The sequence below is a fragment of the Leptopilina boulardi genome, unplaced genomic scaffold, assembly GCF_019393585.1.
Source record: "Leptopilina boulardi isolate dan_hultmark-lab unplaced genomic scaffold, ZJU_Lbou_2.1 LbouV2_30, whole genome shotgun sequence".
In the NCBI taxonomy this organism is placed as follows: Eukaryota; Metazoa; Arthropoda; class Insecta; order Hymenoptera; family Figitidae; genus Leptopilina; species Leptopilina boulardi.
In genome coordinates, this window is record NW_026137863.1 from 141,795 (window position 1) to 157,686 (window position 15,892).

The 15,892-nt window shown below is 20.5% G+C and overlaps 5 protein-coding genes across 5 annotated transcripts in view; 2 read left to right on the plus strand and 3 right to left on the minus strand.

Annotated features, from left to right (window-relative positions):
• LOC127282384 (glutamate receptor 1) overlaps positions 1-15,892 on the plus strand; it is a 283,556-nt gene that overhangs the window by 23,732 nt on the left and 243,932 nt on the right. The window lies entirely within an intron of this gene.
• LOC127282399 (sporozoite surface protein 2-like) lies at positions 894-3,527 on the plus strand. The gene is made up of 4 exons (XM_051306610.1): positions 894-914; positions 1,030-1,309; positions 1,402-1,630; positions 3,209-3,527. Exons 2-4 carry the CDS (start codon positions 1,040-1,042, stop codon positions 3,313-3,315), a joined length of 606 nt encoding a protein of 201 aa, XP_051162567.1. The 5' UTR covers positions 894-914; positions 1,030-1,039; the 3' UTR covers positions 3,316-3,527.
• LOC127282393 (homeobox protein 12-like) lies at positions 4,247-6,745 on the minus strand. Its single transcript, XM_051306602.1, has 6 exons — positions 6,457-6,745; positions 6,028-6,228; positions 5,757-5,954; positions 5,490-5,685; positions 5,245-5,404; positions 4,247-4,693 (listed from the first exon to the last, which is right to left on the minus strand). The coding sequence occupies exons 2-6, from the start codon at positions 6,216-6,218 to the stop codon at positions 4,365-4,367; spliced, it is 1,074 nt and encodes a 357-aa protein (XP_051162559.1). The 5' UTR covers positions 6,219-6,228; positions 6,457-6,745; the 3' UTR covers positions 4,247-4,364.
• On the minus strand, positions 7,484-12,108 carry LOC127282394 (putative odorant receptor 85d). Its single transcript, XM_051306603.1, has 9 exons — positions 11,972-12,108; positions 10,930-11,049; positions 10,697-10,814; positions 10,331-10,595; positions 8,664-8,780; positions 8,422-8,512; positions 7,989-8,125; positions 7,746-7,878; positions 7,484-7,603 (listed from the first exon to the last, which is right to left on the minus strand). The coding sequence occupies exons 1-9, from the start codon at positions 11,993-11,995 to the stop codon at positions 7,553-7,555; spliced, it is 1,056 nt and encodes a 351-aa protein (XP_051162560.1). The 5' UTR covers positions 11,996-12,108; the 3' UTR covers positions 7,484-7,552.
• On the minus strand, positions 12,546-15,844 carry LOC127282392 (uncharacterized). The gene is made up of 9 exons (XM_051306600.1): positions 15,669-15,844; positions 15,084-15,203; positions 14,613-14,730; positions 14,234-14,498; positions 14,029-14,145; positions 13,838-13,928; positions 13,558-13,694; positions 12,868-13,000; positions 12,546-12,675 (listed from the first exon to the last, which is right to left on the minus strand). Exons 1-9 carry the CDS (start codon positions 15,819-15,821, stop codon positions 12,625-12,627), a joined length of 1,185 nt encoding a protein of 394 aa, XP_051162557.1. The 5' UTR covers positions 15,822-15,844; the 3' UTR covers positions 12,546-12,624.

Genomic DNA, 15,892 nt, shown 5'->3' on the forward strand with positions numbered 1-15,892 from the left:
TTAAATAAATTGTATTTGTAACAAATAATTTCTGTATTTGAAATAAATACCATTTAATTTGACTCAAATAAAAATTATTTGATTCAAGTAAATATTTATTTGATAATAATAATGATTATTATAATAATAATAATTATAATAATAATAATTATAATAATAATTGATTATTTGAATTAAATAAATTTTTTTTTTCATATAAAATTTATTTGAAATAAAATAAAATTTGTTAATATTTGTATGTAAATAAAATTATATTAGTAAAAGTATTTTTACAATGATAAAAATTTAAAAAGCATTGACTTCAAATGATTTTTTTTTTTTTTTGGATTAATTCAATGCTTCAATGTTTTTGTTATTTTTTTGCATTGAATAATAATTAGTAATTTTATTCCAAGTAAAAATGAATCGCGAACATTAAAAATCAATGATTAACAATTCTGACTTTTAGTCTTGTCAGTGGATTCTCACGAGAGTGAGTGTGTTTTAAACCTGCAAGGTCATTTTCATTTCCTGTTGACGAGGGCCTCAATAAAAGTATAAAGATTTTCTTCTCTATTACTTTTTTAATACTATATTTTATATTAATATGAAAAAAACAAATCTTAGAATTCTTTCGCAATCTTTTTTTTGGAAAAAAAAAATTGATATTGTAATAAATATTAAAAGAAATGAAATATTTAATTATTTTTAGGTATAGGTGAGAGGTGGGAAAAACCGGACAGTTTCTCGTTTGATGGTCACAGTGTCGTCAGATGACATATATACAAATTTAAATCGACAATCTTTAACAATCTTAATTCTTTGTTCAGTTTGGAAGTATAAATTTTTGTTTTTCTATTTTTGTTTTAAAAAAAAAAAATTTCTTATATAAGAAATATTGTATAAGTTTTAAAAAGTGTGAAGAGCAAATTGCGGTGATTCACTGAAAAAAAACATTTTTTTTGAACGCATATGTTAATTGTTAGAAAGTACATAAAAAAATTCTATTTTAAAATTTTTCAAATTTTAATTGAAAAAAATTTTTTTCAGAAAATTCATCATGAAAGGTATTTGGAATTATTTTTGTTTAATTTTTTTAATATGGATTGTTGAAATAAAAATGGATACATTTGAAGTATTAACTGTTCCCTATGAGCAATTATTCCCCAAGGGTTATCAAGGAGGTGGAAATAGGCATAATCATAATAATATGCCAAGATATCCAAATTATCCAAATTATCCGAACTATCCAAATTATCCAAAATATCCTCAACGACGTCCAAATACAAATACAGATTGGGTGTGTCGTAATCCATCAAGTGGCGATATGGTAATTTGGAAAAAAAAATAAATAAATTTTTATTTAAAAATTAAAAGCGGTTTTTTTTAATTTATTGGGTAACAAGAATTTTTTTTTTCCAGCTAATTATTAGTAGTGAAAATTTTAATTTTGGAAATAATAATCAACTACCAAATGTGAATCCACAACAACCAACAACACCGCATGTAAAAAATCCTACTAATCCATTTCTTCCTGATTCGCCAACAACTCAATCGCCACCATTGCCGGTAAATTGTAATAATTATCCAAAACATCCAATGTGTGGGGAGGTTATTGTCTTGCCTGAGACAACAACTGCTCAAACACCAGGTAATTTTTATTTTATTTTTTTATTTTCCAATAAAATTTATTTATTTTTTAATTTTTTGATGGATTTGAAAATTAAAATTTAATTAATTGAAACAAAAATTTATTTGATTCAAATAATCAATTACTTGACTATCAAATAAATATTTACTTGAACGGAATAATTTTTATTTTGAATTAAATAAATTGTATTTGTAACAAATAATTTTTGTATTTGAAATAAATACCATTTAATTTGACTCAAATAAAAATTATTTATTTATTTATTTATTTAATACAATTTGATTATTTCAATTATTTGATTGAAGTAAATATTTATTTGATAATAATCAAGTAACCGATTATTTGAAATAAATAAATTTTTTTTTTCATATAAAATTTATTTGAAATAAATAAAATTTGTTAATATTTGTATGTAAATAAAATTATATCAGTAAAAGTATTTTTACAATGATGAAAATTTAAAAAGCATTGACTTCAAATGATTTTTTTTTTTTTTTTGGATTAATTCAATGCTTCAATGTTTTTGTTATTTTTTGCATTGAATAATAATTAGTAATTTTATTCCAAGTAAAAATTAATATAAATAATAAATAAATAAATAAAATATAAATAAAAAAATAATAAACAAATAAAATATAAAAATATTATAAAATATTATATAATATAAATATTTATTTGATTATAGTCTGATTATTTAAAATTTTTTTTCAGTGTACAGAAAAATTATTTTTAGTATTAATATATTATTTAATTTAATTTCATATAATTATTGGATTTTAATTCAATTATTTAATTTAATATTATTTATTATTATTTTTAATAATTAATACAGCAAAATATTTTTAATAATTATAATTTAAAAAAAAATAATTTGAATATTTTTTCAATTCGTTAGAATTTCTATAGGAAATTAGGGAGATGATTAATACAAAATCAGGATACAAAATATTTTTGTCTAGATTCTCATTATTTTTTTTTTTTTCACAATATTTTATAAATAATTTCAAAAATATTGTTTTAAAATTTTAATTCTGATGATGCTATTTTATATCTTTAGAAAATAAATCAAATACCAATGGAGAAGGACTAATTGATGTGAAATAAATCTATCCAAGATGCTGTATTCTTATATAATGAATTGGCAAACAAAAAATAATAATAATAATGAATTGGCTACTAAAATTCTTTCACGTACGGAAAAATAATTGAAATAATTTTCAATATTTCTAAATTTTTAATTGCACGCTAATTTTTATACGATTACTAAAAGAAAATATATAAAAATATAATTTTTGAAAAAATTACTTTTTGTTATATTTACTATACCGTTTTTTTTTGAAATATTTAAATTTTTCTACAATAATAAACGCGTATACTGCGCGGTTTTGCGACGCATTCGATCATTCTATATAAATGACTCTTGTACAATGATGTGCACTTTTAAATGCGTTTCTCAAAATTGGTGCATTTTTCTTCCAATTAATTCTTTATTTTTTTTTCTCTTATTAAGAAAAAAATTTTAAAAATTCTTAATTAAATAATAATTGCTACAATTAACAAATTTTTGGTTTTTTGTAGAAACAACACCAAATTACAATGGTGAGGGAAAAATCGATATAAGAATAAGACAAGGAGATGGAATTAATAAACCTACAGAGGATGATCGACTAATATTTTCCGATTAATGTTAAAAAAAAAAAAATTTTTTTTTAAACAAATTAATTTTTATAGTTGTCGATTATTTTTTTTGTTAGTTGTGATCTTTGTAAAATATGTAAAAATAGTTTTAATTTTTTCTTGTCAATTTAATCCTTTTTTTTGGCAAAAAAAGACTTTTAGAGAGAAATTGCATGTGTATGTAGTTTAACAATTAGTTAATAAAAAATTACTAATTTAATTAATATGCTTGGAAAAATTGAATTAAAATTTCAATCCCAAGGGGAATTGAACCCTCTACCTTATGGTAGAATGTTAAACGCTTTAACGACCTCAGCTATCGCGCAACAATAACTATTTTAAATCTCAATTTTTTATTACTGTTTTTGCATTAAATTATAAATTTTTATAATAAACAGAAATTGTTTATAAAAATTAAAAAAATATAGAAAATTTTCTATTTTTCTATTTAATAATTTTTAAATATTTAAATAAATAATGGTAAATAATTTCTTATTTTTTTTTTTAATTTTTTAATTTTTTTTTTATTACTATATTTCTTTATGAATTTGATAATAAAAATCAGTCTCTGCCTTTTTGCAGTGAATAACTTTTTTGTAAAAAAAAAAAATCGCAACTTATATTAGAATTGCGAAAAATAATTCAGTTTATTGATTAACATCTTACGCAGGCGTTTTCATTCTTATTTCTTGTATATAAACGTGATAAAGAATATATATTTCATTAATTTGGAAATATTTCGTGCTTCGTTTTACCGCTTGTAAAAAGTGACAAAAAAAAAAGATTTTTAATCTTCATTTTAAAACTAAAAAGTAAGTATAAATTAATTTGTTTAGAAATTAATTTTTCTAAACTATTAAAAAATATTTAATTTGAAACGCTATTAAAATTTATCCTTTTTTTACATTCCTTATGTGAAGATAAAAAAGCACACAATAATTATTAAAGAAAAAATATATTTTATTTTTCTTAAATTCAGTGAGAACTAAATTTTATTTTCTAGATAAAAATTACGAATTATTTGGTATGAGAAATTTTGAAATTTTTTTTTTATTAACTATGCTTCTAAAAAGACACCTTCTTTGATGTCATAAATCTCTTCTTCCACACAATCAAAATTTTCATCTCCTCGATCATTATCATCATCATCATCATCGTCATCGTCATCATCGTCATTATTGTCATTGCCATTGTTTCCGGTTTCAAATGTTTCTAATGCATATTTTAATATATTATCATGATCTTTTGAAATTTTCATTGGTTGAAGATTTTTCTTTAAAAGTTTTCTGTGCCTCTGTTTTGTATGTCTTAAAACTTCCAACATATGATGTTTAAAATTTTCTTTATTTGAAGGACCATCGAAATTTTCACATCTTGTTGCAGCTTCTAAAAAAAAGTTATTCAAAAAAAAATGAGTAAGAGTCAGAATTTCTCAAACGGATCACCTTAAATTCAGAAATTTTTTCTTTTAATCAAAAATCATTTCTTTTGACTCCTTTTATGGTAAAAATAAGTCCCTGAAATTTTTAGGTCAAAAAAAAAAATTTTTTGTTAAAGTTATAAACAATTGAAATTTTTTGCAGTCTTATTTTAAAAAATTTTTTTCTCGAGTTCCTGTTCACCAATTAAAAAAAAGGGTTTTTCTCCTCTTAAAATGTAGTTTCTAAATATAATTTTTATTTTGAAAAAATTTCATATTTAATAGATTTTTATATTATTTATTTATAAAATGTTATTAAAAAATAGTGTTCTTGACGCCCTACAGAAAATTAAATTTTTTTTTTTTGAATTCCCCACACAATTTTGTGTAAGAAACTGTTGAGAAAAAAAATGAGACTAAAAAAGAAATTTCTTAATTTTAGGTGATCCGTTTGAGAAATTCTGACCCGTAAAAAAAAATAATTATATTTTATTAAATTGAAATTTTTATAACTTACGGTATAGGACATTAGCTGTTTTTGTATCGCCGAATTTTATTGTATTATCACCTCCATTCCAAGTGAAGGAACAAACTAAATTGTCTGTTAATAGTCTTCTTATGGAATTTGATAAAAAATTTCTCAATGTTGCACCACCCATATTTACCAAATGATTATACTAAAAAAAAAATGTAATTAATTTTTTCATCAAAAATTTAATTAATATTTAATTTTTAAAATTTATTTTTATTATTTCTACTTACCACTTTTGTACGACTTTCTCTACCAATTTCCGATTCGAATTCATTAAATTTTTCAATTGTCTCTATTGGAAAACCTCTTAAGGGAGTTAAAAAACTTTCCGAAAGTTTTTTATCCGTATTATTATTTGTTTTTGCCAATTCTTTTAAAATTAATTCCTGTTGCGCTAGAATTCTTTTATTTTGCTCTCGTAAAATACTGAAAAATTTAATTTTTTTTTTGGTATTAAAAACTTTTTTTTATTTTTATCGAATCTAATAAATACTTACTCTAAAGTATCTAGTACTCGATTTTTAAAAGATTCATCATCAACTTTCTCATTGGATTTTTGAAATAATTCCAAATCAACAAAATCAAACATTTCAGCATGTTCATGAGATGGTGTCAATGATGTTTTTAATAAATTTTGTTTATCAATTAATTCTGTATTTGATTTGTTAAGACTATTGGCTTTCATTGGTAAAATTCTGAAAATAGACAAAAAAAAAATTTAATTAACAATGAAAGTTAAACATAATTAATTGTTTAGATTTTACATACAATGGATCCTTTGAAATTATAAATTGTGAATTTGAATCACTTGTAGATTGTGATTGTCTTGGCTTTTTTATCAATGGTTCCTCATTAAATGACATTTTTTGTGGTAGTTTAATTTGCCTACCACTACGTGACATTTTAATTATTGGTTTGTTTATATTTTCCTCGGTGATATTTTTCGTCACCTTACCCATAATTTTCAATCTGTATAAAAAACAAAATTTTTTTTTAAGTCTTGTAAAAATTGTTGACCAAAGATTTAGAAAGTTAATTGAATATAGAAATTTTTGTAGCAGTAAAAATTTTTATTCCATAATAGATAAGCATGAGTGCGAGTCAGATGCCAATGGAACAATGCAGAAGTGTGTCATTGTTGTAGTGTACTTTTTTAGGTTAAGGATGCACAAAAATTAAATTCAAAATTTCTCTTACCTCTTTTAGTCGTAATAACAATTATTTTACAACAAAAATTTATAAAAACATTCCATTTGTTTAAATTACACTTTCTGTTAATAATAATTAAAAAATATCACTTTTACTTTTAATTCACATTTATAGAATTTTTTTTTATTAGAATTTAAATTTTCCTTTACTTTTCAGTATAATCCGTAAAGAAATTGCAAAATTGTTTTCAAAAAAAAATGTAGAAAAAATAATTCTAAATTTTATTCTGTGAAAATTTTAATTAGCAAATATATACTAAAAATGATTGGAATATATAAACTAGCTTTGAAGTTAAATTGCGCAAGCGTCAATAGTATTATACTTGAATCAGTTTTGTGAAGGTCTTATGCTGTTCACACTACACGCATTTGCTACCATTGCCAACCTAAAAAAAAAAAAAAAAAATCCCCAAGCATCGTTTCTAGTAAATTCTTTTCCATAGGGAAATTAAAATTTTCAAGTTGAAAACATTGAAAAATCAGAAATTGATTTAAAATTCATTTCATTTTTTTTTCAGATGAAAAGTTTTATATACAAATGGTTTATGGTACTGTGTTTGTTACATGTAACTACTATTTTACATGTTACTACTGTGAAATTGGCAAGTATTTTCCCATTTTTTTTTAAATAAAAAATTTTGTGAAAATATTTTTTTTTTATTTTTCAGAGCATTTTGTCATTTTTGCAAGATAAATTTTTGAAAGATACTATTAAACAGAAACGTCCTTTTTGTAATGCATTCACTGGTAAGTGGAAACAAATAATAATTAATTGATAATTTTTTCTATTTTTTTTTAAATTTCAGGTTGCGGTAAAAAAAGAATTACAATTCCAAGTTACAATATTCGTGTGATAAATAATAATGGCGTATTATTTAATACAATAATATTAGTTCATTTATTTTTACGCAATATGTAAGATTTACAATCCTATAAAGTGGAAATGAATGAAAAATAAAACTGCTGCCAAAAATGAATTTTTTAATACATTTTTTTTTTAAAATAATATTAATTTTTAAAAATTATTTTATTTTAAGATAATAGTTAAGGTATTAGAGTACAATGAGGTATAAAGAGTTAATATTTTATTGTAGAGAGACAAGAACGGTAAAATAAGAAATTGAAGTTTTTATCACCTGTGAATAAAAATTATAAGAAGCGATTATATTAATTATTATGATTAATAATTATTATAATTAATTATTATAATTAATTATTATAATTAATTATAATAATTAATTACACAAAATGTAATTAAAGAAAAAAAAATTCTCATACCATTCCAAAATTTCTCATTGAATATGTATATATTTTTCCAACCATAAATTCAAGTGGCTCTGAACTTCTTCTCATAATCATCAGTAATGATTTTCGAGAGTGTATAGGTAATAAATACCAATTTGATTTGTATCTAAAATTTTTATTTAATTAATTTAAACACCATTTTTTTTTCATTAGAAAAAAAATTTTTAAAAATTAAAAATTTATTAAAAATTTAAATTTATTAAAAAATAAACCTACACTGAATCAGTAAGACTCATACTGTTGTCAATTAATTGTTGACATGGTACAGTGAGATAAAATATATGAATAGCTTGTCCTAATGTTTCAGTAAAAAATCTAAAAGTTTCTGTAGGATTATCGACTTTCATTGATACCTAAAATAATTTCAAATATTTTTCTTTTTTTCCTTTTTATTTAAAATTAATTAAATTCAAATTAATTTAAAAATTAATTAAATTCAAATTAATTTTTAAATTAATTAAATTAAAATTAATTTTTAAATTAATTAAATTTAAATTAATTAAATTAAAATTAAATTTTAAATTAATTAAATTAAAATTAATTTTTAAATTAATTAAATTTAAATTAATTAGATTAAAATTAATTGAATTTTTAAAAAAATAGTGTTAATTTCTAGTAAATTACAGAAAAAAAAAATTTAATGACTCACCTGAACTAATGTTACACTTATACTTAATATATTGAAACCAACTAGTATCAAAAATATAATTGAAAAACATTTATGAATATCCTCTATGAATCTATATATTTATTATATTTATTAAAATAGATTAAATATAAAATAAATGAATATGTAAATAAAATATTATGAAAAAAAAAATTATTTACAAAGAAGTCACAAAAATACACGGAGATAAATTATTTAACTTAATAAAATAAGAAAATACTAACGTAATCAATTTTTTGTGCTGTTTAACACAAAAAATAATATCGTAATCAATTTTCTTTTTAAAATTTTTATTTCGCTGTGGCGTGCATTGATTATTTACAAGATTCGTCAATTTTGTCCTAGAAGAGAAATATTTGTATTGTATTTGATTTTTTTTTAAACAAAAATTTGCAAAAAGATATTGAATATTTTTGTTTAATATTATTTTTGTTTCTATAATTTTAAAAGGTTTTGTTTTTTTTTGTTTCTATAATATTCAATAAAAAATTTAATATTCAATAATTTAAAAAATTATTTTATTCAAATACACTGATAACTGGTGAAAAAAATAATATATAATTATAAAAATTATATAAATAATTTTTTATATATATAATTCATATAATATATATATATTTATATTAAAAATTTTATTTTATTGAAATTGAAAAATTTTTTCGAAATATTTTAATCCAATAGATTTTCTTGTTTTATTACCTCCTTGAGGTTTATGTTTACATTGACGCGCAAAGGCTACCTGAAGGCGAGGGTCATAAACAATGGGGATGGAAAATCAACAAAATTAAATCAGTTGCAATTCATGATTTGACCTGTTTAGACAAATTTTACAAAATTTTTTTTTTCTGTGTTAAATTTATTTTTTAATTGTAAATTTTTTTGAATTGAATACTAAATCATCGGGAGTGCTCGAATTTTTTTAATTTGCGAAAATATTAATCTTTTTGTAATTTTAGTAAAATTTTTTTCCGTGAGTGTTCGAAAATCTTTAAATCGCGATCGTTTAAAATCATTGGAAAAAGTATTTTGTATTATAGTTAAAAATTTCGGGAGTGTTCGAAATTATTTAAATCGCGAGTGTGTTCAGTGATTCTAGTTCAAAATATTTGTTACATCGGTTGCAGCCAAAGGTTAGTGATACAATAAAAATAATAATAATAATAATAATAAGTAATAAAAATAGATTAATTTTTAATACCGATTTTTGCGTTACTTAGTACTGCGTACGGTGGAGAGTCCCATTGTATAATCAATTACTCGGATATAAAAAAAAATTATTTTCGAAATTGTTTGATTTTTTGCATTTTATACAACTGCGTACGGTGGAGAGTCCCAGTTTATAATCAATTACTCGGATATGAAAAGAATTATTTTCGAAATTCTTTTTGAAATGATTTTTGCCATACATAGAACTGCGTACGGTGGAGAGTCCCAGTTTATAATCAATTATTCGGCTATAAAAAATTATTTTCGATAAAAATAATTATTTTCGAAATGATTTTTGCCATACATAGAACTGCGTACGGTGGAGAGTCCCAGTTTATAATCAATTACTCGGATATAAAAATAATTATTTTCGAAATGATTTTTGCCATAAATAGAACTGCGTACGGTGGAGAGTCCCACTTTATAATCAATTACTCGTCTATAAAAATAATTATTTTCGAAATCGTTTTGATTTTTTTGCGTTACACAGAACTACGTACGGTGGAGAGTCGCAGTGTCTAATTTTTTACTCGGCTAAAAAAATTATTTTCTTAATAGTTGATTTCGAAATCGAATAAAAATTCTAAATATTTATTTCGACAATATTTTCGTAATTGATTATACATATATTTGAATGAAATAATTTTTTATTTATTTTTTTTTTTATTGCAAATTAAAATGTTACCCCACTGCTTCAAGAATTGCGCAGGCATGTTGAGTACAAATCATAAATATCATTTCAGTATTTATCATTATTAGCATTGCCCAAAATGTACCTATATAATTATGTAGAAAAATAAGAAAATAATAATTTTCCTCATTGAAAAATCTATAATCTGTAAAAAGAATTGGAGGAAGTTCTCTTGATTCATTAAGTGGTTGAATCCAGTCCAAAATTTTTGGTAATACCGGCATGAATAAGAAACTAATCAATAATCCCATCATGAATGCTTAAAAAGGGCAGTAATTTTTTTTTTAAATTAAATTGTTTTAAATTAAAAAAAAAAAAATTTTTTAAATTTTTATATCAATAATACGTGAAAATAAATACCAAAATAGATTATACGAAATTTTTTCCCATCTTGTGCATGTTTTTTCAAAATTTCAATTTCTGGTTCTGTCGACCATATTAGCCAATCTTTTTCTATTTTCTCCAATATAATCGATAACTAAATACATGTTTTATTTTTTTAATTTCTAAATAAATAAATATTTAAATATTTATTACCTTTTTACCTTCTTATGTATTTTTTTTTTTTTAATTTTTGTATACTTTGGATTTACCTTTTTATCCATATTTATAGAATTTAAACACATTAAAATGCACATATTAATAATGAGTAATGGAGAAATACATTCCATTGTTAAATTTAAATTGCCTAGAGATTTAAAAAGACCCAAAAACTGCGAAAGTTGAGAAAATTAATATTTAATATAAAAAAATTTATTTGATTCAAATAATTTGTTATTAATCCAATAAATATTTACTTGAACCAAATAATTTTTATTTGAATCAATTAAATGATATTTGTTTTAAATTATTGATTCAAATAGAATTTATTTAATGTAAATAAAAATTATTTGGTTCAAGTGAATATTTATTTAATTCAAAAGTAAATATTTATTTGGTTCAAGAAAATATTTATTTAATTCAAAAGTAAATATTTATTTGGTTCAAGTACATATTTATTTAATTCAAAAGTAAATATTTAATTGGTTCAAGTAAATAGTTATTTGGTTCAAGTAAATATTTATTTGGTTCAAGTAAATAGTTATTTGGTTCAAGTAAATATTTATTTGGTTCAAGTAAATATTTATTTAATTCAAAAGTAAATATTTATTTGGTTCAAGTACATATTTATTTAATTCAAAAGTAAATATTTAATTGGTTCAAGTAAATAGTTATTTGGTTCAAGTAAATATTTATTTGGTTCAAGTAAATAGTTATTTGGTTCAAGTAAATATTTATTTGGTTCAAGTAAATATTTATTTGGTTCAAGTAAATATTTATTTAATTCAAAAGTAAATATTTATTTGGTTCAAGTAAATATTTATTTAATTCAAAAGTAAATATTTATTTGGTTCAAGTAAATATTTATTTAATTCAAAAGTAAATATTTATTTGGTTCAAGTAAATATTTATTTAATTCAAAAGTAAGTATTTATTTGGTTCATGTAAATATTTATTTGGTTCAAGCAAATAGTTATTTGGTTCAAGTAAATATTTATTTGGTTCAAGTAAATATTTATTTGGTTCAAGTAAATATTTATTTGATACAAATAAATTTTTTCCGTGTATTTTTTTCCATTATCTACAATTTCTCACCATAGGAATATTTAATGATAGCATACAAAGTAAAATCGCTGAAATTTTGATTATTTTTTCTGATTTATTAAGATATGGCCATTGTCCAAGTGTACGTAAAATTTTATAATTTAATTTATAATAAGAACTTTGTATTATGTTCATGGTCTATATGGGTATACTGATTTTATTTTTGAATAGCAATTCTTAAGTTGAAGTCCCTTCTTTGTTCTATATATGTCGTTTTATTATTCAATACATTGTTTTCCACGAAAGTGTTTTCAAGATTTTTGAAGAATAAAACATTTTCAACGTGAAATGTGAAACTGATAATTAGACTTTTATTCTCAAGTTTCTTGGAAAATTTCATTTTTCGATATAAATAAATAAGTAGGCTTTATATACATCTAGGTCTCTAAGAAGAAGAGTTGTTTCAGTCTTATATGAGCGATTGCATAGTCATCATATCTTACAGAAACCGAAATAATTTTCATTTTTTTTTTCAAATATTTGAAATTAAAAAAAAAATTTGCATTGTAAAAAAAAATTAAAGGAAATAAAAAAAAAAGTTTATCACATTTATTAATTTATTTTACAAAAATTGTAACAAGTTTGCAAACTTTTTTAAAAAAGAACTTTCTCTATATAGAAATAAAATATATATAATATTTTTCTCACTGTAGTGAAACTAGTACAGTAAAGTACGAAATTGATGTTTTAATTACCTTTAAATAAAATTTATTATTTATTTTTATTTATAATTTTATTTATTTTTAAATTTAATATTTTGATATTAATTAATTTATTTATATATTAATTTTTATATTAATTTTTTAAATAAATTTTTTATAAATAAATTAATAAAAATTTTATAATTTCAGAAATTATAATAAAAATTATAATGCAAAGCTTCTTACCATTCCAAAATTTCTCATTGAATATGTATATAATTTTCCAACCATAAATTCAAGTGGCTCTGAACTTCTTCTCATTATTATTAATAATGATTTTCGAGAATGTGTAGGTAATAAATACCAATTTGATTTGTATCTGAAATTAAATTTTTGTCCACATAAAAAAATTAAGTACTAAAAAAATAATTTAGAAAGTCTGATTAAATATTGACTTTTACTACTGATAAAATTAAAAAACAATTTAGGTCTGATTAAATATTGACTTTTACTACTGAAATTTTTTTTAAATTAAGGTCTGATTAAACATTGATTTTTACTACTGATAAAATTAAAAAACAATTTAGGTCTGATTAAATATTGACTTTTACTACTGAATTTTTTAAAATTAAGGTCTGATTAAACATTGACTTTTACTACTGTTAATTAAAATAAATTTAAGCTCTGATTAAATATTGACTTTTACTACTTATAAAAATTTAGGGCCTGATTAAACATTAATTTTTACTACTGAAATTTTTTTAAAAAAAAATTAAGGTCTGATTAAACATTGACTTTTACTACTGTTAATTAAAATAAATTTATTCATTGTGTCTGACTAAAACTGATTTATACTACTGATAAAATTACCAAAAAAAATAATAAAAAAATCCTGATTAAATATTTAAATATTGCAATTTAAAAAAAACATCTTACATTGAATCAGAAAGACTCAGACTGGTATCAATTAATTGTTGACACGGTACAGTGATTAAATATATATGAATAACATGTACAGATGTCTCAACAGAAAATCGCAATGTTTCTGCAGGATTATTAATTTTTGTTGCTGCCTAAAAATTTTTAAAAATATTAATAAAAAAAAAATATATATTTTGAATTGAAAATATTTTTTTTTTAATAATATTTAATATTATAATTTATAATATAATTTGTAATTTAAAGTATTAAAAAAAATATTTTGCGAATATTTTACCTGAAAGCCTGTTACACTTATCATTAACATATTAGATACAACTCCAAGCAAAAATAGAAAGGAAAAACATTTATGTATATTTTCAAGAAATCTGTTGAAATAAATATAAAAAATTAGAATAATATAGGGAAAAAAAAATTCAAAATTTTGAATTTTTATTGGAATTTAACAAAAATAATACTTATACGAACGCAATTAATTCCTTATGTTGTTTAGCACAAAAAATAATATCGGAATCAATTTTCATTCTCAAATATTTGTCACGCTTTGGGGAAAATTGATTATCTACTAAATTTGTCAATTTTGATCTAGAAACAAAAATATTTTTACCATTTATAACTAATTTTTCAAAACAATATTTTGAAAAAAAAAAAAATATTAAAAATAAAATTTTACCCCATTGCTGCAAGAATTGCGCATGCATGTTGAGTACAAAGTATAAACATTGTATCATTATTTATAAGAATTAACATTATCCAAATGGTGCATATATAATTATGAAAAAAAATGGGAAAATAATATTTTTCAATATCAATAATTTTATAATCGGCCAAATAAATTGGTAGTAATTCTCTTGATTCATTTAATGGTTGTATCCAATCTAAAATTCTTGGCATTATTGGTATGAAGAAGAAACTTATGCACGCTCCAAACATTGACGCTGAATAATATTATTGTTTTTTTTTTATTTTTTTTAATTAATTAAAGAATAAAATTTTTTTTTATTATTTTTTTTTTTTTCTTTTAAATTTTTTTTTAATCAAAAAATTATTACCAAAATAGACCATTCGAAATTTTTTTCCATCTTGGGCATGTTTTTTTAAAATTTCAATTTCTGGTTCTGCCGACCATATTAGCCAATCTTTTTCTATTTTTTCGACTAAAATCAACAACTGCATGAAACATGAAAATAATTAATAAAAATGAATAAATAAAATAAAAAAAAAAAATTAAAATAATAAAAAATAATAATTATTATTTATCATTATTATTATTTTTTTACCAAACAGATAATGAAATAATAAATGAAAATTTTTATTTTATTTTTATTTTATTATTTATTATTATTTTATTATTTTTTTTATTTTATTTTTTTATTTTTATTTTTTTTTTAATTTTTTAATAATAATAATAATAAAAAATAATAATTATTATTTATTATTAGTATTATTATTATTATTATTATTATTATTATTATTATTATTTTTTACCAAACAGATAATGAAATAATAAATGAAAATTTTACCTTTTTACTTGTATTTATGGAATTGACAGACATTAAGAGACACAGGTTAGCAAATACCAAAGGTGAAACGCATTCCATTGTTAAATTTATATCGCCCAGTGCATTCAAAAGACCAAAGAACTGAAAATTTTGAAGACAATTATTTTCTTAAATATGTAAAAATACTTATTTAATAATAAAAAGGTTTTACAATTTATAAATTTTAATATAAATAAAAATAAATAGTATTAAAAATAAATAATAAATTATAATAATAAAAAATAATTAATTATAATAATAGAAAAATAATAAAAAAATAATAAATTTTTGTATTTTTAAAATTTACACAAAAAATTAAAAAGCATTAAAATAAGCTGCAACGCTTCTTATTTTAATCCAATTTTGCTTATTTTAATACCAAAATAAATTAAAATAAGCAAAATTGGATTAAAATAAGAAACATTGCAGCTTATTTTAATGCCTTTTAATTTTCTGTGTAAATAATTGAATGTTGCATATTTATAATTATTATCTATATGGTATCTTGATAAAAAAAATTTTCATTAACGTGAATATAAAAAAAAAATTCCAAAAATTTCCGCTCACCATAGGAATATTTATTGATTGTATACAAAAAAATATTGCAGTAATTCTTATTATTTTTTGGGATTTATTAAGATATGGCCACTGTCCTATTGCATATGAAATTCTATAATTTAAATTATAATAAGAACCTTGCATTATGTTCATGTTGCACATTTGACAAAAAACTAGTAACTGTCTATAAGGAATATTTCTTAATATTTTTTTTTTTTTTTTTTTTTTTTTTT

Bases quoted from the DNA above. Each gene is read 5' to 3' on its own strand.
- LOC127282393 (XM_051306602.1), bottom strand. From the start codon at position 6,218: ATGGGTAAGGTGACGAAAAATATCACCGAGGAAAATATAAACAAACCA. The intron at 5,955-6,027 runs GTATGTAAAATC...GTCTATTTTCAG, and splicing joins ATAATTTCAAAGGATCCATT to AATTTTACCAATGAAAGCCA. The intron at 4,694-5,244 runs GTAAGTTATAAA...ACTTTTTTTTAG, and splicing joins AACAGCTAATGTCCTATACC to AAGCTGCAACAAGATGTGAA.
- LOC127282392 (XM_051306600.1), bottom strand. From the start codon at position 15,821: ATGTGCAACATGAACATAATGCAAGGTTCTTATTATAATTTAAATTAT. The intron at 15,204-15,668 runs GTGAGCGGAAAT...CAAAATTTTCAG, and splicing joins AATCAATAAATATTCCTATG to TTCTTTGGTCTTTTGAATGC. The intron at 13,929-14,028 runs GTTCGTATAAGT...TTATTTCAACAG, and splicing joins CAACATAAGGAATTAATTGC to ATTTCTTGAAAATATACATA.
- LOC127282394 (XM_051306603.1), bottom strand. From the start codon at position 11,995: ATGCTATCATTAAATATTCCTATG. The intron at 10,815-10,929 runs GTAAATCCAAAG...ACATGTATTTAG, and splicing joins CTATAAATATGGATAAAAAG to TTATCGATTATATTGGAGAA. The intron at 7,604-7,745 runs GTATGAGAATTT...TTTTATTCACAG, and splicing joins CAATGAGAAATTTTGGAATG to GTGATAAAAACTTCAATTTC.
- LOC127282399 (XM_051306610.1), top strand. From the start codon at position 1,040: ATGAAAGGTATTTGGAATTATTTTTGTTTAATTTTTTTAATATGGATT. The intron at 1,310-1,401 runs GTAATTTGGAAA...TTTTTTTTCCAG, and splicing joins ATCCATCAAGTGGCGATATG to CTAATTATTAGTAGTGAAAA. The intron at 1,631-3,208 runs GTAATTTTTATT...GGTTTTTTGTAG, and splicing joins AACAACTGCTCAAACACCAG to AAACAACACCAAATTACAAT.